We start from the raw sequence: 23,339 nt of genomic DNA, 5'->3' as shown, positions 1-23,339 counted from the left end.
GGTAATGGTAAATAATCCATTTGTAATATATGTTTAACTCTCATCATAAAAAGTGATCAATTTGATATGAATTTACAGCAGATTGAAAACTAAATATGCTTTGGTTTTGTAGTTATTGAAGTAATCAAAATAAAAACTCGTTTTGATAGCAAATTTTAAAATCAATGAATTCAAAATCAGTAATCAAATTGATTTTACTGAATGCAGGATTAGTTTTCCATTTGATTCAACAGTGTAAAAAGTTGCTCTCATTTTTGATGTGTTAACCGTTAAGTCAACCAAAATGAGATCAAAATGAGTAATCAAAAATTTTAACATCACAACAACAAATTTTGTATTCAATTTGATCTTAAACTTTGCTCGGGTACGCTCTCGCTGATCTGGATACAAAATCGCGCGGTGGCGCGAGTGCCGACAGTTTCAGGAAACGTTCTAGGCCTGAAGACAACAGTGACAGCTGCCAAAAAGCTGCTTGACAACAATCGGTTCTCCGTTCTGAAGGATGGTGCAGAGCCGGTGACGGAAACAAAAGGACCGCCGAAGGTTCCGCCGTTGAAACATTACAGGCGTCCTCTTGGAAGAGCTGGTGGTTAATGGACTGAAGCCAGTCCAAATTCACAAGATGACCCGCCACAACAAGGCCGTCAAGTACCGCGACCAGCTATACCTGGTTCACCTTGAGCAGAACTCAACAACTTTGATGGACCTCCAGGGCATCCGTGTCCTTTTCAACAAATGGTGAGTGGAAGCGGTACAAGCCGGTCAGCCGTGGAGTCACCCAATCCTCGAACTGCCTGCTGTTCAGGCATGGAACGAAGAATTATCATACACACTTAGAAATAACTAATTTTACACGTGACGGAATCCATCTTTGACATAAAAGATGAGACGTAAACAAACATGTCATGTAATATTAAGTGCTCCAAGACTGAAAAGTTCGTTGCTCAACGAAAAGTACGTTTGATTGAACTATATTTCGCGTCTGTTATGACTCAAATTTATGTCAAAATTGACGCTCGTATTTGTCACTCTCAGAGCACCTAATTTACATGATTTTTTCTAAGTGTGTATATAATTCATCAAGTTTGGTAAACAACACAAAACCGACGACTGCGACAGACTCGATGAAGCCGATCCCATTTGCGCCAACTTGGGTGCTGCTCATAAAGCTACAAGCAAGGCCTGCCCGAAGTGCGCTGAGTATATCGAGATCCGGAAGAAAGTATCGACGAAAAATCAGCCCGGCCGCAAGAAGGTGCCGGAAATGAATGATCAGAACTTCCCACCGGTTCCACGACGACTGATTCCAGTGCTGCCACCACTGCCACTCAATCAACGATTGGCTGCTGCTGCTGCTCAAGCTCAAACTGCCGGAGCCCCTGAAAACTCAGGTCAACAGACGACTGCTGCTTCACAGCCGCAGGATCTCCCCAAAGTCCCTACTCTGGCGTCAGGATGGACCGTCCCTACCGAAGCTCGAAATCAATAATGGTTCTAGGTTCACCGCAGCGGAACTAATTATCATCTTCCTCAAGATGCACGACATTGCCAACACCATCAAGAACAAATTCGACCAGCTCTAAGCTGTGACTACCTTCATGCTCGGTTGTGGACCTTGAGCTCATCAAAATCTCAAACTGGAACGCTTGCTCGCTCAAGAGAAAATTATCGAGTTTGTTGACTTCCTCAACGAACATACCATCAACATCGCTATCATCACCGAAACTCACCTGAAACCGGAGATGAAAGTATTTATTCCTGGATCCCGGCTTGTGAGGCTGGATCGGACAAGCTCTGGGGGTGGTGGAGTGGCCATCGCTACCAGAAACAACATCTGCTGCCGTCTTCTCCCAAGTTTTCAGATTAAGTCAAGCTTGGGGCAACCAAAGGCAAGCTTGGGGCAACTAAAGAACCACAAAGAACACTAAGTTGATAGCTCGCAATAAGCAAATATGCGATCAGAAATAGGCTTGACATGCCAGGAGGATGAAGAAGGTCTTAGGATCGTTGTTGAATAGCACGTATGTGCAGTTTTAAAACAATATTAAATTTTTGAGGTAATCTTGAAAGATGCTCTTCTTGCCCCGTCTACTCCTACCATGCCTTTGATGAATATAGACTTCTCTGACATTTGTGAAATGCAAAATTATTAATGCAGAACTCGGGGTAAATTATAAGCATTAGTGCAAGAAAACCTTTGAATTTACCCAGGATTCTGCACTAATACTTGTGCACTTCACAAACGTCAGAGAAGTCTTTAGCAGTGCTGCACAATTTCGACAATACACGGTGATACTCAAAATTCTGCTTTGGTCACTCGTTTGAGCTAACAGTCATCGTCAAGGCAAACCATGTCAATTGTCAGTGGCTTTTTTGTCAGTGACGAACATGTGCTGATTTGTTTATTAGCTAAATTTAAAATGAAATTAAATGTCTTGAGGAAAACATTCACATGGAGCCATTAAAGTGAACAAGCATCTACGTCCTGAACAGCTTGGATAACAATAATGTGACTCAGAATGCAAGAAATTACCCTTTCTGTTACCAGGTGAATCTTTGTCATTGACGAAAAAATGAATGAGATTTTGACAAAGATTTTTTTGAGGATCAAGTCTATCATTGACTATGTGACAAACAATTTTGTCAATATCACGCAAAAGTCTGTCAATGACAATGACAAATCTCAGCACTGGTCTTTAGGCCATTAAAGTAATTGGAAATAGAAAAGCATTTTGTGGTATCGATCAAATTAAGCTTGTATAATCATATTCCAGTCATCGCATTTATGATCATGACTAAATTAACATTTCAACTATATGTAATCAAATCATGTCCAGCTTAAAACAAGAATTAATTAACTTCGCTCTGGTAATTGATTTCATCATCGTCAACATTTCTGTTTTTTTTTGCAGCCATGTCGAGTCTGTCATGCGTGACTTTCGTTATTGAAAATCCTTCAACCAAAAACAACAACCGTTTCCATTTTTATCCCTCCAATGAAAAATAGCAACCTTTTTCTCTGTTCACGTGGTGGATTAAATTTTCTATTCTTTAGAGGAATAAAAAAAAGTTTTTTCAGTCACCATTGTTGTTTACTCAAACTTTTCTCGTTCGAGGTCACTTTCTATTCTAGCACGGAAGTGGAAGCACGATGAAAATGGAATCCATTACCCAACAGTAAGCTGATTTATGTTTTTAATCCTTTTTTCTTACACTCTGGGGGCAGGCTTCAAATTATTGCTTCTTCTTCTTCCTAAAGACAACAATATGGTTGGAGAAAATGCGAAACTGAGCGTCAAATGATTTCATTTCCTTAAGGATTTTTAACCTACTATCAAACTTTGTCGAATAACACATGTTATGCAGTATATTTGTGACCGCACTGCTTCTGACGGCTTTCTACAAACCCATCCATCAATGTGGGTTATCGCTAACAACGAGCTAAGCCTCAACTACAATAACTAACATGATCGAACTCTATTCAGGGAACGTTTTGACACTCCCATTCCCGAAAAAATGCTATCGACATACCGAACAGCTCACAACAACCACCGCATGATTATTCCACGTTCCGTAACTGAATAAATAATGATGAATTAATGCCACCCGATAAGGCGTTGAACCAACCGTTGGAATTTTCTCCTCCCTAGCTTTCATTCACATTCACACTTTGGTTGCAGACAGCCTTTTTAGAGACTGATGATGATGATGCTGCTGCTGCGTGTGACCGATAACATCACATTGATCCCACTTTTACCCTTTCTAGTGTTTTCGAGAGGGATTTTTTCTATGGTACGCATTATTTGCAGCGTCCACATTGTCGACTGTGGTTGGAGTGGATTTATGATTCATTTCGGAGGTTTCTAGGCCAACATGGAAAACCTGAATGCATCTATGTGTGGTAAGATCTGACCCTTCTTACTCATTTAAATTCGAACAGGTACGCATTCAGTGATATAGGTAGACAATTTCTGAATGATATGTTAAGCTGTCAGCCAAGTAATATGATTGTAACATGTCCTGTGCACCCGAACTTGTCCATTTGTGAAGGACCAGAGATGCCAGATTTGCATTTTTACGATGCAGACATGTCAGACATTTTATTTTTGTGGCAGACATTTACAGATTTTTGGAAGTCAAAGCTCTAGCGACTTATATCATAAATATGAATAATTTATTAATCATAGTTTTTATTTAACCTATCTCATCAGAACATCTTTCTAATATCTCATTGACTTCACTATAAATCAGTTCTACGTAAGCCAGACATTTGACACAGCCTGGAATTCTTATGGAATTTAATTTTTCTGGCCAAAACCTGGAATTCTAAAAAGGTTTAGGTTTGTGTCCAAAGCACGACTGCATTGTTGACGTAGGACTGCGAGATTTTTTTGCTGCTTCATTGAATGATATATTAATATCAAAATAATTGGTTCATAAATTAAACACCAACATGAATAATTCACCTTCAAGATAATTTCATGTTTTAGGATTAACTAAATATTTGTATCGTAAACCAAAATTTAAACTTCCTTCTTCCCTTTTCCCATCCAAAAAATTGTAAATCTCCACTTTCCTCGAGACAACCGTGAGTACTCGGTCCAGTTCCTTCAACTTTAAAAATAAGACAGTAATAATGTATAACGGAAAGCATAACTCGGCTCTGTAAAGTTTATTCGATTGAGCCTGTACAAATAAAGTCATTATTTAAAAAAAAATGAATAATTCGTTATTATTTTTTTTTAATTCGGCAGTTATTGAATAAATCCTAAAACTAAGATTCTATTTAAGAAATTAAAAACATCAATTCCTTCATTATTGATAGTTATAGGGCGTCCTAGAAAGTATAGGCACACTTTCAGCTCACCGCCATTTCTATCCCGATGAAGTTCATCAGCTAATCGAAGTGTGATGTTGTTTACTTACCCAACAAACAATTTTCACAATGTAAACGCTTTACTCATTTCATTTATAAAGCCTCAAGCTGTATTCAAACGTTTTACGATATGAGGCAACCTTTACTCAACCTCTATACAAGCATATCTGGCGAACTTAATCAGCTATTTATGGCTGTTGGGACGGTTGAAATAAGCTCTTATTGCACTTACATTTACGCTTCTATACAGCTGTTTTCCTGCTGTTTAGTTGTGTGCGAACTGGAAAGGCGCTTATTCAACCTTTCCCCTGTTATCCAATAATCACTACACAGCTTTCTCTTGAAGCCGGGTTAAATATTATTTACGCTTTTTTTGTTGGAGAAATTGATTGGGTTTATTTTGCTGTGAAAATCAAATTAATCAAAATTAGTTATAAGCACACAACCAAATCATTTACTCTGCACCGGAACCTGGAATCGAACTCGAGACGACCGCATTGGCAAAAGTTGACACTACCATCTTCGCTACGCCAGCACTTTGAACTGACGTAAAATAATATACATGACTTTCTACAACAATATCGCTGAGTAGAGGCTTTATAATAGTGCACATGAATCACTTTTCTCGACTAGTTACTTCAGCTTCGTAAAGGAGCAGATAAGAAGCTGTAAAACTGCACACGTCTAAAAATAAACTTAGTTGACTTTACAAATGCTTCCAAAGTAGTGCTAACACAGTTTATTAGCTGAGTACAGGTTGTTTAGTTGTTGAAACAGCACTTTTGAAATTTATGTTATTCAGCAAGAATGGTTGGTTGTGTAGAAGCAGACACGTAGCCATGGGGGGTCTATGGGGCTGAAGCCCCTCCCAAAATTATTATAATCATGTGAAAAAAATCTGACCCAAGATAATAGATATCTGTTACCTGTACTGTACAGGTAATAGATATCCATTACCTGGGTAAGGTTTTTTTATTTATCATATTATATTAAAATAATTTATGGACGAGGCTTCAGGCCTAAAATGAGACTCGGGCTGTACCTATATAGTGTGCATGAACAATTTATGTTTGCAGCGATTCTGTTAAAGATCATCGAGTTTTTATGAAAGATCAGCCTCGTTTCACTTCCGTAGGAACTAGGGTGTAGACCCAATTTGTAGCCTTCTAAACACAATCCGCACTGTACCCCTCTTTTTGAAGCAGGATTTCATACAAAATAGAATGTTTCTACAACAAATGACTTCTTAATTTATTTACCTTTTAATATGTACCATTGGATTTAACAAAGAGTCACACATTGTTTCTATATAGATTTTAACTCTTTAATTGTTCAAAATTCAAAATAAATTACTTTTCGTTTTAACCCAGGTGCTCAAGCCACCTAGTTACTTATCTTCTGTAATTTTTATGATATAAATCTAAGTGATTTTACATTATTCCTGCCTTAGAAATAATCCTGCATGTCAGTATAACAATTAACCACTTCATTCGAGCAGTTTAAATGACGTTTACTACCACGCGAACTTTGAAATAAAACATTATTTTGATATGTTTTCTTCTAGAACCACGAGAAAAGTAGCCGACATTTGTGCGTTTCATAGAAAAAAGAAATTAGTTGGTCCAGTTTTGTGAAATCGCTGGTAGAAAGTTACGCCAAAACTGCTTGACAAAGTGGTCAATTCACATCAAAACTAAAAACTAAAACTATATCTTATATATTATAAAGGTAATTAATCGTTGCAATTGAAGATTGAAACGATTTTTCCCTAAAATTATTAATTATTTTGTTGGATATTTCTAGATAGAGCTGGAATTAGGGCATAACAGCTTTTGTAAACAATGGCTTCTCTCGATGATTTTTCGAAAGACATGGCTCTTCCTGGCAAATCAACATTACCATCGAATAGGGGAAGACTTCCCCTACCCGATGGATATGTTGACTTGTGTAGGAGTGCCTTGAGTTGCTAGAAATCGACGAGAGAATTCATTGTTTACAAAAGCTGTTACGCCCTTTTTCAGCTCTATCTAGATTTGTTCTAAAGTCTCAACATTCAAAATTCTATGTACTTCGGTAGTACTGTACCAGGGAGGCAATTTCAAAATAATCGTCAGAACTTTGTTCTTAATCCTTTGAAGTTCTTTTTTCCTGGTAGTGCAAGATCTAGACCATATTGGCACAGTATAAATCAGGACCGGTCTAAAAACTTATTTAAATATTAGAAGTTTATTCTTCAGGCAAAGTATGCATTTTCTGTTTATAAAAAGATACAAACATCTTATATATTTATTACATCAATGTGATCTTTCAACACAACCACTTTCAATAGGATTACAATCTAAATATGTGGACCTCATATCGGCTCTTAATCATGCGAACAGTATAATACAGGTTTTTAAGGAGAGATGAGCTGACGCTGAAGCAAAATTTGCTGAAATTTTTAATGCAACCTCAAAGCTGCATATGTCTGTTTTCGAAGGCGCAGTTACGACTACATCCACGTGCATCCAAGCAAACAATACGTGCAAATCAATCAGTAGAAACACCAGAGGAATATTATCGAAGAGCAGTTTTCATTCCATGACTCGATGGATTGATCCAAAACATGATGGGACGTTTCACAAAAAATGATGACATCCTTCCGGTGTTCCAAATATTGTTGCCTGGTTTTACAGATATTGGAGAGTCATCCCAACTTGACAAACTTAACTGTTATCTCTGTGATTTCACCAGCGTGGTTGCCAGAGTTGCAACCTATCACAATCACGATCGCCAAACAGTTGATGGTAGTAACGCTTTCTACATTCCTATCAATGTGCTCGTCGAAGCTGACCATCCATCAAGTTGACGAAAGAAGTAAAAATCAACTGGTGAATGTCGTCTTCTGTTGTGATCCATCACCAATCTGGTCATTCCCGACAATCATGACACTCATCTGTGCTCGTTTTGAAGCAGTTGCTACTTTGCTTGCTTATTTGAGTGTGTTGGTGAGTGAGCCCAACAGCTTCCGTTTCATGTTGCCTGCTTTGTTTGTAACTCACACAGTCGCACCTGCCAAGACGAACTTGGAATGCGTAGGCATTGTTTTCATTTTCTTCTGTCGCTTCGCTTTTTCTCATCATCGTACTGCAGAATTCTTCACTGTTTTCGTTGTGCTTTTCATGATCAGCAGCGAGTGTAACGTTTTGCTTGTGAGCAGCGACCATTACTGGTGATTGTTGTTTGCCATAGCTCTAACTCTCAGAGCGTGACAAAACGATCTGTCAGCGATAGTCGGTTGATGCGACGACGAGTGTCACGTGAGTGTCATGATATTTTGCATCACTGGCTGGTTGCAGGTAAAGGTGGAATACGAGCTCTGGTGCCGGACATCCATAAATATTAACAAGAATTTTGAGGCATTTGGGCTGCTTGATAAATGTGACTCGACGTATTTTCCAACAATCAATGTTTTGTTGAAGATTTTGTTGACACTGCCGGTCACTACAGCCAGTGTGGAAGGATCTTTCTCCACACTGAAACGAATTAAAACTAATGGAAAGGTAAAAAAAACAGTGTATCAATCGATGTTCAGTTAGGCGCATATTTTATAAATTATTGAAGTTTTTATGTCATAAAATTAGCTCCCCCCGAAACCAAATGCTGGCTACGGGCCTCTGTAGAAGCCATCAAATGAGTAATATATTCACTTTATTAGCTTTGTTTTGCAGCTACAAGTTGAAAGTTGATTAATATTTGCATAGAAGTGACGTTAGCGTTTATTGGCTGCTGTTATTCAGTGCGACTGACAAATTGAATAATGGTTGTGAAAAAGTTGAGTAAACTATTTTGCTAGCTTCTAATTGTAGCTGTATTTGCAGTTTTTTCAGCTACTTTACAACACAATGCTGGAAAAGTTGGCTTATAAAGCTGAAAATGTTAGTTGGGTATTGCTGAACAAGTTTGTTTGCGCAAAATGCATGTTTTTTATTAAAAAAATCATCAAAAAGCGAGGCATTCCCCGGAAAAGCGCGAACAGTTGGTGCACAACTGGTGCACTATTCCACATAACATACATATGTGGAACTTCATGCAAAATATCTGACTAAAGTCTGGAACGCGATAAGATACAATGGCCAGCCGATTCAAACCCAATGTACAACAATAAATGCTTCCATCACAAACAGTGATCGCAATCGTTCAATTGTGTCTTTCATCTCTAAATGCCTAATGTTGGTTTCCAACATTGGGTTTGGATTTTTTATTTGTCGTCATCATTAAACTCATCGCTCTTTCCCGTTCGAATTTGATTCAACCTGTCAGCACCATTGCTCATCGTTGTCAGTTCCAGGTGGTGATTTTGTCTTTGAGATAAATTAGAGTGGGTGGATGCTTCCCACCGGGTATCATGTGCTTGACAGGCAACCACTTAGTGTTTGCTTTATTTAGGCATGACAACCAATGGATTGCAATGGACCTTCTTCCTAAAGAGCTTTTCAATATTTGTTGCCTTGGAATTTTGTAGAATAAGGATTTACTGGAACTACTGCAATGGTTTGGAAGATCTCCACGGTTCATCGTCCACTAGAAATGTTCCCCTTGAAAGGTTGCGAATTGATTATTTTGGTATTCATTTTTTGCACCATATTTCATCGCTTGGCTGGAAGAAAAATTATATGATAAATCGCCTTTCAAGGTACAGCACCTGCGAGGGGACGCACCGGTTATTCAAACGTGTTATTACATAAACATTACCTGTCCCATAAATCACTATGCTTCGCATTGTGCTGTCGTCGGGTAGGATCGTCCCTGCTGGGTTTTGGTGTGCGGATGAAAATGGGACTGTGTTCAAAATAGTATATTGTGTTGCATTAATTAAAAAGGGTAAGATACTTCACACAGGAAAAACTGTTTGCGATTATGTCAGTAATTTTTCAGTGTAAGCCTGTGCATAAGAGATTTTAAAGCTTCACTGATATCGCTCAAACTTTGATTCAAGGCACTTCTCCATAGCACCTAATCACACAACCATGCACTAATTACGTAAGCATTTTTTTGGGATTTTCAAACCGTTTCTCCCCATTATAACTCTAAATAATATTTAACAAAACCTTAATCTCATAAACAAATTTTACCAAATGATAGAATAATTATTCCTCTACCTGATTATGTAAAAAGTTTTCGAGATTAAGCTTTTATTCGTGAGAAATTTGTGATTAACGCGTTTGTTTACTAAAGCAATTACGCCCAAATCTTAAGAAAAAAAAAACTCTGGATTTACTATTACGTTTCATGTAACCTATGAGATCAATGTTGTGGTTATTGACAGTCCGATTATTAGCTTTTAACTTCCAAAATGATTCATCATGGTGAGGCCTACCCCAAAAGATCTGATATTGTTCGTGATTTCTGAACCACATTAATCAGAGATTACTCAATTCATCTATTTCCTCAGGTGATATTGCTAGATAACATCTTCCTCTTCATAAACAATTGCATCACTTACATCCATTTACTGGTGGTTGCATCCAATCAATGTAACTTCGTTTCTGAATTTTCACCTCTCTAGTAATTGTAGGGCGTGGGCTTTTGTGTGAGAAGATATCCAATCATCCTGATGGAATTGTGCTTGTAAGCGATTCTCTCAAGGGTTCAACTGATAGCTATTCGGTATGCCCTTTCGAAATAGGAAAATAATACTCCATTGATTGTTCTACCATCCACTGAACCAACAGTAATGCATAACGTTCACAAGATCAGGATAAATTAAATCGATTCAGAAGAAAACATATCTATCTTGGACTGGAAGGAATGATCAAATAATTAATCCAAAGTCGGAAACAAGTCAACATGTACAGATTTTCAGTAGATTTTCTGAAGCGCAAAGAGCCAATATAATATTCTTAGATATATTTTGCAGCCAATCAAAGAATCTCAGTGTTTCGCTTTCTTAATGGTGAGTAGAAGGAGTCTGACCACACTCTTAACTGTTGACTGGATTATCTGGCTGGTGCTCTTCATACTAAATTCCTTCTACCAAACTGGTAGTCAGCATCACCTACCACCCATCGTCCCTATTGGCTGCCACTGGCTGAGAATACCAACGCATCAGCAAAGCTGGCAAATGTACATAATCCGATATTGATTTTTCTCGACTTGCAATACAACGCAGATAATATTACCTTCCTAGAGGATGTAAAGGAAGAAGCTAGCAAGCGTGATGCGATGAGGATAGATCCCATGCATTATCCATGTTTGTATGCAACGATGATACCTTTTTGCACAACGGTAGCTTGATATTCCGCTCGGTGCTTCTGGGTTTCACGATGGACGATGTACAGGAGATGAGTTTTGAGCTGAAAAAAAGTACCAACTAGACTCTAGGGGGCATGAAAAAGTAACCCTTTCCTTCGGAGTGACATTTTTAGAAATAAATACCAAATAATAAAAATGTGTCAATATATGTTTTTTTTTTCATATAAAGAATGTATTCGTGGAAAATAACACGCACACGCTGTTTAGCTGTAACTTCTTAACTATTATACCCAGGCATGGAAAATCATTTGCATTCATTTCATGCATTCATTTACATTCATTTGCCTCTAACTTTTTTCAACAACCGAATTCCGCAAAATGGTGTATAGAGTTTTAGTAGGTTTTGTTATTAGCTACAATGTTTGTTAACAATTCAAATCCGTATCTCTTATGCATGACGAACCAGAGCGAACAGAATCCACTATGTACTGTTATCAGTGAATGTATTTTACATTCACTGAAAAACGATAACATACGGGTAGATCTAATTCGTGATGCATAAGAGATACAGATTTGAGTTACGGGCAAAAGTTGTAGCTAATAACAAAACTTACTAAAGCTCTGTACATCATTTTGCAGAATGCTGTTGATGAAAAAAAGTTAGAGGCAAATGAATATAAATGAATGCATGAAATGAATGTAAATGATTGTCCATGCCTGATTATACCACATAACTTTAAATGTTTAGTGAAGAATGGTTAGTCCATATCGTACACATGTGATTTTTATGAGGGTCTGAGAGGTGGTTTATGACGCTTAATGATCATGAGAACATCATGCTGTCTGTATAATAAATTTAGTGCAGTCCGAAGTTTGAAATAAGCGGTTATAGAATAATTTACACCAAGAACTAACGTTTAGTCTCGTACTATGTGTTTCGTTTGCCTGACGATATGTCTATGCTTCTTCTTTATGGTACTAATTCACCGTACTATAATAAATTTAGTAATAAACAGTTGTAACGGGTGTTCAATAAAAAATGAGTTTTTTTTCATTCATATAGTTGTTAAAATTTTTTTTTAGCGTAGCGTTAGCGTTGTTATGATATACTTCGTAGATTGGATACTAGCGACACTCACGTCTCTTCTGAAATTCTCAGTTAGACTACTTTCAGGAATGATGCTGGGGAGTAAATATTGGTTCCAATTGTTACGTTTGGGACACTTTGTCCCTACAGATTCTTCTGGATTGTGATATCTTTTCGAAATCACAAACGTGCTCGTTGGTGGTTAGAACAATAATGATCTTTATTCAAAATTATATTCATTAACACATTTTTTCCTACGGGAGACACCTGAAGTCATTATGTGACAGTTTATGTAAACGATCACCAATCAGCGATCGATATTAACAAACGAGAGAATGAGAGAGTGAGAGAGAGAAAGAATTTGGAGAAGGCAAATTGGTTAAGTCGGTTGCGCTGAAAACGGCTTAGCAACTAGGAATATCGGTTGCCCGGAGTGCGCCTTGGCGACAAGCAATACGATACCCTTAGACGCCGAGTATGGGTTATTGAATTTGTTTTAGCGTTCATCGAACTGCTCCATGCACTTGCTGCGTAAGGAGTACGATATCCGAGTGAGGCATGGGAAAATGTTTGTTACTAATTGAAAACTGAAATGCTGTGCTGTGGAAGAGCTTGGAGTTAAACCCATGATTTGCTGCTTATTAAGCAAAATCGATCCCTCTAGCTGCAAAAGTGTTAATTATTGACAATATATGTAGCTAAATCACCAAGACACGAGTCTTCCCAATAGAGATTGTTCAAACATGTCCATAAAATCTAGATGCGTCATTTACGATTCCATCAGATTCAATTAGGTGGAAATCTTTAGAATACTTCCTACAGTCTTGAAAGAACATTGAATTTTTGAAACAGTTGAAAATCCTCAGAATTTGATGAACCTAAATTCTTCGAAAATATTCAAATAACTTTACTAATACCTTTATCTAAATGAAAGACTTTTGTATATTTTTTCCTGCTAAGAAAGGATGTCTGAAAGAATATTCTGTAAATTATGCAACGTTTCCTGAACTCCTACAAAACTCTTTTAAGTTTTTTCAAAATATAGCAAAGTTCTCTGAATTTATTCCAAATTCCAAAATTTTTTCATTCTCTGTTAATTTTAAGAAGATCTCTGAACATCTTTGCACTGCTGGAAAGAAACCTATCATATATAAATATTTTTCAACATCTGGAAAGTTCCTTGAAATTTAGCAACGTTCACAAATCTTCCAAGAAGTTCATAGCGTTTTTTTGAAGTAAGATCTCTGACAAACTGCAACGAAGTTCCCTAAACTGAAGTGATAATCCCTGAAATTCTTAGAAGTTCATTGAACTATTTTAAGATCTTCTACATAATCCCCTCTACTTTTTCAAAATTTATTACACTTATATGAGCTTTAACGCAGCTCCTCAAAATGCTACGAAATTCGCAAAACTTCTACAATGTTTACTGTACTTCTACGTTTTTCGTTGATTTCCCGTAAAGTTCCACGAATGAAATTTCTTGACTTTGTACGTGATTTCTAAAACTTTGTCAAGTCCATGAGGCTTCAAAAAATTGCCCTGAAATTATATTGAAGTCCGATCAATAATTAGCTTCCCTGAAATGAAATGTTCCCTTAACTTCTACGAAGCTCCTCAAACTTAAATATTTTTTTTTTCACTTCCACGCAGTTTTCAGAATTTTTTCAAGTTCCTAGCTTCTACGAGTTTTCTGAAAATCTATGAAGTTTCCAGAATTTCTACTAATTTTCTTCATTTTCTACGATGTTCCCTAAACTCTCAAGAAATCCTTGAAGTTTTACGAAGCTCCCAAAAGTTAAATAAAAATCCAATTTGTAGAACTTGAAGACGTCTTATTATGCCATCGATTAAATATCGATGTAATATAATTAATCCAAATTGCTTCTTCTTTTTTTAATAATTCGTTTGTTTACTAGGCTCAGTCGTGTGTTACACTTTGTGGAGCCAAAATCATTAGATCGCCTGCACATACGGAAGATAATGGGTTCCCAATACATTTCTTACTTCACGGAAGGGTTGTTTAGCTCTGGCCATTCGGGAATCCAACAGTCGTGCTCTGAAGGCGTCATTACCCGGGCAATACCAAACTGCGTGATCGATGTCATCATAACCGCTTCTGCACCTACATATATTGCTGTCAACGAGGTTTATTCCGTAGAGATGTGTGTCAAGCGAGTAGTGGTTGGACATAAGTCTCGACATAACGCGAATGAAGCCCCGACTTACATCCAGACCTTTGAACAACGCTCTCGAAGAAACATTTAAAATAATGGAATGTAACCACCACCCAAGAGAATTACTTGTCCAAAGGTTTTGCCAATTTAAAAGAGAACTCTGACGTACTAATGGGAAAACAATCATTATGTGAAATTCTTCTATTATAAAACAAATAGTTCAAAACTCTTCCGCAAAGATGGCGCCACAATCTAACTTCTTTCTCTGACGTTTTGAAGACTTGATGTCTTGGGCAAAGTTGTTTATCTTGACAAAAAGAACAGCTCTTTCAAAGACGTGAATTTCCACAACCTACTGGTTCCAATTTATATGAAGTTAAAGAAAAAAATGTCGAAAATAAGGTTTTTTCTTATGTTTCGGTTTTTTGCTTACAACCATATAATGTTGTATTTTTCTCTTATGCGAATGCATTAAATAAATAACTTTTATGAAGAAACATACTGGATGTAGCTTCAAATTTTAAAGATATTGTTGAAAAAACGAAAAAAGCAACAATTTTTGAACTTTAATTCACAGCCTACTGTTTTCGAGTTATATGCATTTAAACAATATTCAATATATTTAATATAAAATATATATATTATATATAAAATTAAAACACTTATTTCCACATTTTTTCTCTAATTCCATTTGACTTGAAAACAGTAGGCTGTAAAGTTTTAACGTTTTAGGAAGAGTTGTTTATTTTATCAAGATAAACAACTTTGCCAAAGTCTTCAAAACACAAGTTTTTTTTTTGTTTTTTTTTTATAATGCGTTTATTTTCCCAGGCTTATTTGCCGTAGCTTTGCGGAGCCGATATTCATTGTTTGGATTACAAAATTTCTTAAAACTAACGTTAGTAAAGCGGGGGCTGATTACTCGTGGCTATCTCGAGGTTAGGGGTAACAAATTGTAAAAAATGGATGACAGGGTAGGGATTGAGAACACAAGGTTTGGAGAGAAATGTGCTCTTGATCTCGAACTAAGCGACCAACTGATGAAAAAGACAAACATGGGGGTACACCGATGGGCAGCTAACAACTTGGGGGAACACCAGATGACACTAGCTACTAAATCCTCAGATCGATCCGTTTTAAAAACACATAAATTAAATTGCAATAGTCGAGATCTTGGCTCTCTAAGATGTCTCTAACGAGCCGCATAGGTTGTTTTCCTCGGGCCCTGAGGGATGCGGATAACTCGGATCTAGCAACACAATAGAGGGTGCATGACAAAAGCACGTGGTCGATATCGTGATAGCCACTACCACAAGCGCACAAATTGCTGAATGCGAGCCCAATTCGGAAGAAATGCGATTCTAACGAGTAGTGATTGGACATGAGCAATAAAACACAATTTCAATGCATTAAAAAAAATTATAGAAAAAAAACTTGTTCCACTAAAATGAAGAAATCTAAAAAACACCAGAATAAACCTTTCTCAAAATTTGATATTTTGTTTATCGAGCACTGCTTAATTTTTGCTGAAAATGTCAGGTTGCGATTTTTTGCGCTTTAGGAGATATTAAAGTTCAAAAATCGTGTTTTTTTTTCGTTTTTTCAACAATATTTTTAAAATTTGAAGCTACATCCAGTATGTTTCTTCACAAAAGTTATTTATTTAATGCATTTGCATAAGAGAAAAATTCAAAATTATATGGTTGTAAGCAAAAAACCGAAACAGAAAGAAAAAACCTTATTTTCGACATTTTTTCTTTAACTCCATATAATTTGGAACCAGTAGGCTGTGGAAATTTCACATCTCTGAAAGAGCTGTTCATTTTGTCAAGATAAACAACTTTGCCCAAGACATCAAGTCTCCAAAACGTCAGAGAAAGAAGTTAGATTGTGCTCCATCTTTGCGGAAAAGTTTTGAACTATTTGTTTATGTACATAGATGGTCCTTATTATGATGAGAAACTTTGCCGAAGGCACCAAGTTGCGGAAATGCTTCGTTTCGGAGTTAATAATTCTGCTCCGCTAGGTTGCATTCCTGACCCAGTGTGCAATGTAAGCATTAGACATTTTAAGAAATTGCGCTTGGTGTTTTTCTTGCCTGCTGTCCTCTATCGCCATATTGTCATTATGAAAATGCCATTAGCCTTGGACTAAAATCCAAAAAATTTCAATAAAATAATGGCTAAATTAGATATCCGAAATAATTTCCAGTGTTCATTGATATGAATTTATTTATTGAGATCTATTTTCTGTAAAATTAAGATGATTCCATCAAATTAATTTGATTTCTGAAACCAATTTTTTTTTTGTTAACTTGAATTATTTTGGAGGCGCATTTATTTAACGCTCGTATTATCTCTATATACACGATAAAATTTCAAACGCATATGTTTTGGAACTTCTAAAAAGTCATATATTTCCTTTGAGATTTTCACTAATGTCGCCATAAAACAAAATTGATTACATGGTGATCTTGACACCAACACTCAAACCTATTTTTACCGCTAAAGATTTCCATATGGAAAAAAAAAACAAAGTTTCAGCAGAACAGAACAACAAAAAGCTTATTTATGGCGGTTGCTTTGAAGCCAATAAAAATTAAATTGGATTTATAACTGATTTTCACCAAAGCGTAATAAATCTGCTTGGATACAAAATTACTCTTAAAGAGGACCTTTTGTAGAGTATGAGGCTTTCTGACAAAAGGTTTTAAGACAGCTTTATTGGGATTCTCAAACATGCTTTATAAACCTTATCAAGAGTGGTCCACTAAGCTGTATGACGATCTTATAGCGGTTATCAAAAGGTTGTGCTGGAGCTATTCATTGTATTGACGGTTTTATAAAATTGATCTCAAAACCACTAATTGAGTGCAATAAAACAAGAAATACTACTTGGATTTTGTTTTTCTAATGGTGACCCTGAAAAGGACTGTTTGTTGTTTTTTGTTAATATTGCTGTTGTATTTGCTTCAGTGGATGGAGAACTAACGAGAAATGCATAAACGTGCTACCAATTGACGTCTGCGGGAAGGTTTAGAGCTGGATGATTTACGCAAGTTTATTCTCTCACGAAGACTCAATGACCCAAAGCTGATAGTGATTTTCCGAACACTGCTATTGGCACTGATTGATGATTTTTTGCTATTATTTCTCTCCATGGTTCAAAAATATTTCAATTTTGTGAACCTGTTTTACCCACCATCTAGACATCCTAAAAGAAATTCTATAGCGTATAAATATAGTGGCCCTAAACAGGCCAATTGGGATCCAAGAGATTTACATGCTGATACTTTTGGGATGGCGTGCTTACACCATTGCACAACGGTTGAACGACTGCAGTGGAACGTCCGAAAGATGTTGAAGCCACTCAGAGAGCCTCCGATGTCTGCGTCCTTCAGGGTCCTATCAAATTTGTGGTGACCATCTCCGAGGTAAATGAAACTGCCATTTTGGATCGGAGCGAACAAACTGGTGTACTTGGGTATCTTCAGAGACAGCGTGTTCAGTTGGCTTTCCTGGTAGCAGCATTACGCAGGTGATCATTGTAGTCAAACTCAGCTGTGTAACGTTCGAAGGATGTCATTGCCATTGGAAGCATTCACACCAGACGTGCTACTTGACTCTTTTACACCAGTGCAAGTCGATGCTAACCGGATGATGGCGGCCCAGTCATGCTACATATTGCGGGAAGCCTTTCCTCCAGTCAATGTGGGTGCATTCGTCGTCGTTTTCGTATTTGTGCGATGCGTGCTGTTCTACTCATACGTCGTGTCCGACGCTTATCCGACCGTTGCTCGAAAGTAAAAGCCCACGCACATTAGATCCGGATCGGACGCGTTGCGGCAAAGTGACAGCTAAATCTATTGTCTAACTGTCAATTTTACGCAACGCAAACTGATCTAATGTGGGTGGCCCTTGAATTACGAAGAAAACGATTTGGCAAGCGTTATAATTACCGCTGCTATTCTCCTCCCTTCCATTCATTGGTGAAATGGTAAGCGGTCAACGGTGTGTTCGATTTGTGCTCTATCGTTACGTCTGTGTTTGGGATTTTTCGTTACATGTTTGAATTTTGGTTTTTTTTTTAATGTGACCCCCAGTATATAAATAAAGACGTAGTCCTACGTCAAAATAATCAACATAAAGGAAAGAGAAGCATGACAAAATACCGGTGAGTCCAAAAAAAACACCATAAATTTTGGTGGGGGCCTAGATCATTCTGGAGGGAGGGTGGTCCCCTTGGCACCCCCATTAGCAACGCCAATGAATAACTATAACAAAACTCTATTTTGTATACATGGGGATTGAATCTCAGAAATACCTTCCGAAATCATTAAGAATTCAGAACATGTAAATTTTCGATGTTAAATCTTACTAAAGGAGAGCTGGGATTGTAAAATCCATAGAAAAATCACTCGTAATAAGTGCATGGTCGCTTGTCTAAAATAATTGAGTCTCTTGCAGTGTTTGATTTGAATAACCGGTGGAAACAAACCACTTACTAACAGCAAACAAAAATTTCCTCGAAAAATTGTCCAGTAACAACACCGTCCCATAAAACACACATTGTTATATTGAACTATCATATTGCCTGCACGTTGGGGAATTGCACAGTTTAGAGAAACCCGAGAGCTGATCTACCAAAGAGCACAATATGTGCATCACAATCGTTTCCAACTGCAGCATCCAGCATAGCCATTCTTCGCTTTGGGTCGAAATCTTCGGGGTCGTTCGGAGCAGATTGTCATCTCAAATCACGGAGGATCATACGTTCATAACTTTATACTGTATCATATGGACCAAAGCTGACGAGGGATATAAAAAGTAGCATTTTAAAGAGATTTTTTATTCCCCATCGTCGACGTAAGTCGGAGGGCGGAGGGATTTGAGTCTCACATTTCATCTCCATCAGGAGTGACTTCTGTGCATATCGTGAAGTAAATTTATATTGCAAAATAACAATGACATATCGTCTTTTGTCTGGCTCTGTTCGTATCTAGGCGGAATGCAAAACAGATTTCCCTTCTTAATGATATTTTTTTACATCCAACCATTTATTTCCTCTGTCTTCCGCAGCTGTGCAACGTGAATCCATGTGCCAACGGAGGAACCTGCTGGACTACCGAGGAATCGTTCTATTGTGCATGCCGACCAGGTTTCACGGGAAAAATGTGCGAAGGTGAGTTGGTTTTTTTTTTGCGTTTTCCTCGGTGCAGGGTTACCATATTCGACGGATTCACGTAACTGCTGAATAGTAATTAGAAACTTCGGAGCATTTGTTCAGGTGCTCGATAAATAATTGAGTATTATTTTCCCATAATTCAAGTTCTTTTCCTCTGCAGCAGCCCCGTTATGAATGGGAAAATTATTTTCCACCTCCTTTTTTTCCTTCCAAACTGGTCGCTACTAAACACTCACACACCTATCTTTGTCGGCCGGGCTCCACTTTCGGGGCAATAAAAATTGGCTTTTCTCTGATTTATGTTTCAATTTTTGCTACGAATTTACGGGATATATATCACCGAGGATTTCGTTCTATTTGCCTTCATTCTCGGTACCTAGATTGGTAAATGAAACAGTGCTTTTCGGCTGGGAAATTTGTGTTACCCTGACGATGGCCAAGCGGTACTAATTGGACATTTAATCGGGCGGATTATACCGTCTGAAGAAGTCTATTAATTTCAGGAATAAGAAATGATAAACGGACAGAATTGTGATCCATCTTGGTGTTTGTATTTGGACTTTTCTGAGAATTATAATTGAATTGTAGATGATAGCTTAGTTGTATAAAGTTCAATTTTAACTTAAACTTCTGCCGATAAAATTACAAGTGGTGGTGAAAAATGTTAAGATTCATCGATTTCATTGTTGTATATTTTAAGCGACAAGAGAATACTACCGTTATTAATGGGAAAATTCAGATACAGTACGTTGTCAAATGGACAACCTTCAATTGTATATTAATCTTCTCACGTTACCGTCCCATTGCAGAGAACTTTGTAATCGATACGGTTGTCAGCTCTAGTGAAATGCTGTCGGACAGTCTTGGCCAGAATGGAGGCCAAAATGGTCTGCATGGAGGCAGCAGTAGCACCCTGTACGGAGAATCGGAATCTCACATTGGAAAGCGTGGCAGTGCCATAGAATTGCACAACGCGTACATCGCTGCGGGAACGTTAGCGGCAGCCATTCTCATCGTGGCCATTGTGGTAAGTTGATGTACCTTTTATTCATTTCAATCTGTCGTTCTACGTCTATTCTACTGGATCAAACGATTTTTTTACTGTTTAAAATTATAATCTACATGCATCTTTTTTGTTTCCATACGTAACAAACGGTGACCTCATGGCAAACTGAACAAACATTCAAAAATATGCCAATTACGTCCAAAGTTTTTCACTTTCCAGTTTGCCTTTTCAATGAAGTCTCCAAGTAGCAATTCCTACTTGAAATCCATTTTACAGCGACTTTCTTTCTCTCTTTTCAAAGGGAAAAAAAGAAAACTTTTGGATGTCGGAGAAATGAAACTTATGCTCTAAGCTTTCACTCCGGCTTGTTTGCCCGACAAAAGAGGAGTGAGAAAAAAAAACCGGAAGAAATTCGATTTCCAACACATTTTCATGCACCCAAGTGGCCATGTGACCCCTATTTCAGGGGAGAGAAACCTGGTTCCGGAAAAAGTGAAGAAGTCAAGTCATGAGTCATTCACTCGGGCGGCAGCGGAACGTGACACAGTATGTTCGGAGGAAAAGATGAAAACGGCGGTACAGGGACAAGGCAAAGGATCCAGACGAAAATGAGAAAAATTCGGTGGCCAACAATGGGAGCAGGGAGGAAGTTATTAAAACAGTCAAAGGAGAAAAGAAAAACTTTACCTGCCAAGAATGTGGAACTAGGGTTTTTGTTTTATGAAAACTTGGAATTTTAAACTTCTTTGGGTGTTACTTTTTTGTGACGAATAAGGTGTTAACGGGTCAACTTGACCCGGCTTACAACCTATATTTGAAAAAGTTTCGTAATTAAATCTACGGTATGCGTGATAATGTTTGCACCATTGAGCAATGTCAAAATTTAAAAAAATCTCAAAAATTTCGTTTTTGAGTTTTTTTTTTTATTTATTCAAAGGGGGGATGTTTCTCAGAGTCTTAAATCATCTATCGAGTTTCGACTTGCTGCAATTACGGATCCTGCTGGATCCATTTCTCTCCAGGTACGGGTCAATGTTTGTCTGAGGCTTGCTGTACTCGGGTGGCGTTTGGAACAGGCATTGGCCTCTATGACGCGCGATATTGAGTAATCCAGTGGATTAAGATCGGGGCTGGATGGCTGCCACATATCCTTCGCGCAGAACGCAAGATGTTCCTGCAACCACTTCTGAGAGCGGTTCGAGGTGTGGCACGGAGCCCCATCTTGTTGAAATACAACATTTGGCTTCGGACCGTACTGTTCTTTGATCCACGGAAGAGCATACTTACTTAAAATCCCGATGTAGACCTCCGTGTTGACTTTGTCGCCTTCTGGAATGAACAGTGGGTCCATTTTTTTTGCCACCGGAAGCCACCAATCCAAACACCATAACGCTAGCAGGATGCTTGGTCAGATACACGTTCTTGTACACGTTCTTGTACTGGAATTTGATACGGAATCGACGGTAAACATGCTCTCGTCGGTGAACAGGAGTACCGGATTTTTTTCGCTTAAGGAAGTTAAAAATTTACTTGCATCGTTCGACTCCTAGCTCCGGGAAGCGGTTTTTTAATCATATGAGTTTTTTTTACGTGCCTTCGACTTCGCCCCGCAATCTTCCTTTACGATCTTCCGTGCCGTAAAGTCACTGATCCCGTGTTCCTTTGCCATTTTCCTTATTGAACGCACTGGATTCACCCGAATCTTCCTTTTGATAGCAGCGATAACCCTCGGAACCCGAGCTGACCTCGGAAGATCTGTGGCCACCTTAGTTGTCGGATAGTTGTCCTTTCTTTTTTCGGTCTAAAACCCTTTTGACGGTCCACCGGGACACTCCCACGGCGATTGAAATGTCTTTTTGCGACACTTGCGCGTGGGAAAAATCACGAATACGCTGCCACTTCGTCTTGGTGCAACTGCCAAACTAAGTGAATCATTTTCTTTTATACACAGCCTACTACGGTATGAGCTATAGGTTACGTGCTGAGTACTGCGGACTCACTCAAGGTGCTTGTCACTTGGGAGCCAGTGTGAACTGTCAAGCGGGAGCCAAACATTCAGAAGCAGCAAATGCAGTTACTGTTCTTACCTACCGTCAAGCATTGTAATCTCATAAAAATGTTCTATACTTTTTCATAACACATTCTTAATTTCAAGCTGAAAGATAAAAACCAACAGGCTTAGTGATGAAAGTATAAAAACCAGCATAGTTTTTATGAGGCAGTTGAGTTTTCAATTGCAGTAAAACATACTTTGGCGAAACATGTATATAAACAAACTTTTATAGAGTCATGGGGGCTCAGAGCTTTTGGCGGGAATCAACTGGGAAAGAGCAAATCAATTTTAAACTTGAGAAAATTTTCAAGCAGTTTTCCATTGGCTTGCAAAATAAAATTGGTCGACTCCGCAGTACCCAGGTTACGTGCATACAAAGAAAACCAAGGCATTGTATGCACAGGTGAAACGGGAACCTTAATTTTACGATGGTGCAAACATTATCACGCATACGGAATATGTATTTATAATCAAAGTACCCGATACAACCGATTTTTACACGATTGGCCACAAGAAATCGATGCCGAATGAAATTGGTCACTCATAGAAAATAATAAGTTTTTATAGGAAATGGTAGCAAGATTCCATGAAAAAGGGGAATCGATACCTTACTGAATACAATTTATGTTTACTTGATCATGTTTCAAATCAATCAAATTTCTGATAAAAAATGGTCATGCATCAACGCATAAAACTAATTTTCGAACATGTTGCCAAAATTC

At 37.9% G+C, this 23,339-nt stretch overlaps 1 protein-coding gene across 2 annotated transcripts in view; it reads left to right on the top strand.

Annotated features, from left to right (window-relative positions):
- wry (weary) overlaps positions 1 to 23,339 on the top strand; it is a 565,654-nt gene that overhangs the window by 491,769 nt on the left and 50,546 nt on the right. For both annotated transcript variants that reach the window (XM_065232870.1, XM_065232868.1), the window contains 2 exons: positions 19,453 to 19,555; positions 20,368 to 20,585. In XM_065232870.1, coding sequence (XP_065088942.1) covers positions 19,453 to 19,555; positions 20,368 to 20,585 — 321 coding nt within the window. The remainder of the gene's footprint in view (positions 1 to 19,452; positions 19,556 to 20,367; positions 20,586 to 23,339) is intronic.

Source organism: Ochlerotatus camptorhynchus, unplaced genomic scaffold, assembly GCF_037179485.1.
Source record: "Ochlerotatus camptorhynchus isolate MF236.1 unplaced genomic scaffold, CSIRO-AGI_Acam_v1.1 ptg000379l, whole genome shotgun sequence".
Classification (NCBI taxonomy): domain Eukaryota; kingdom Metazoa; phylum Arthropoda; class Insecta; order Diptera; family Culicidae; genus Ochlerotatus; species Ochlerotatus camptorhynchus.
This window is presented reverse-complemented; position numbering and strand designations above follow the sequence as displayed.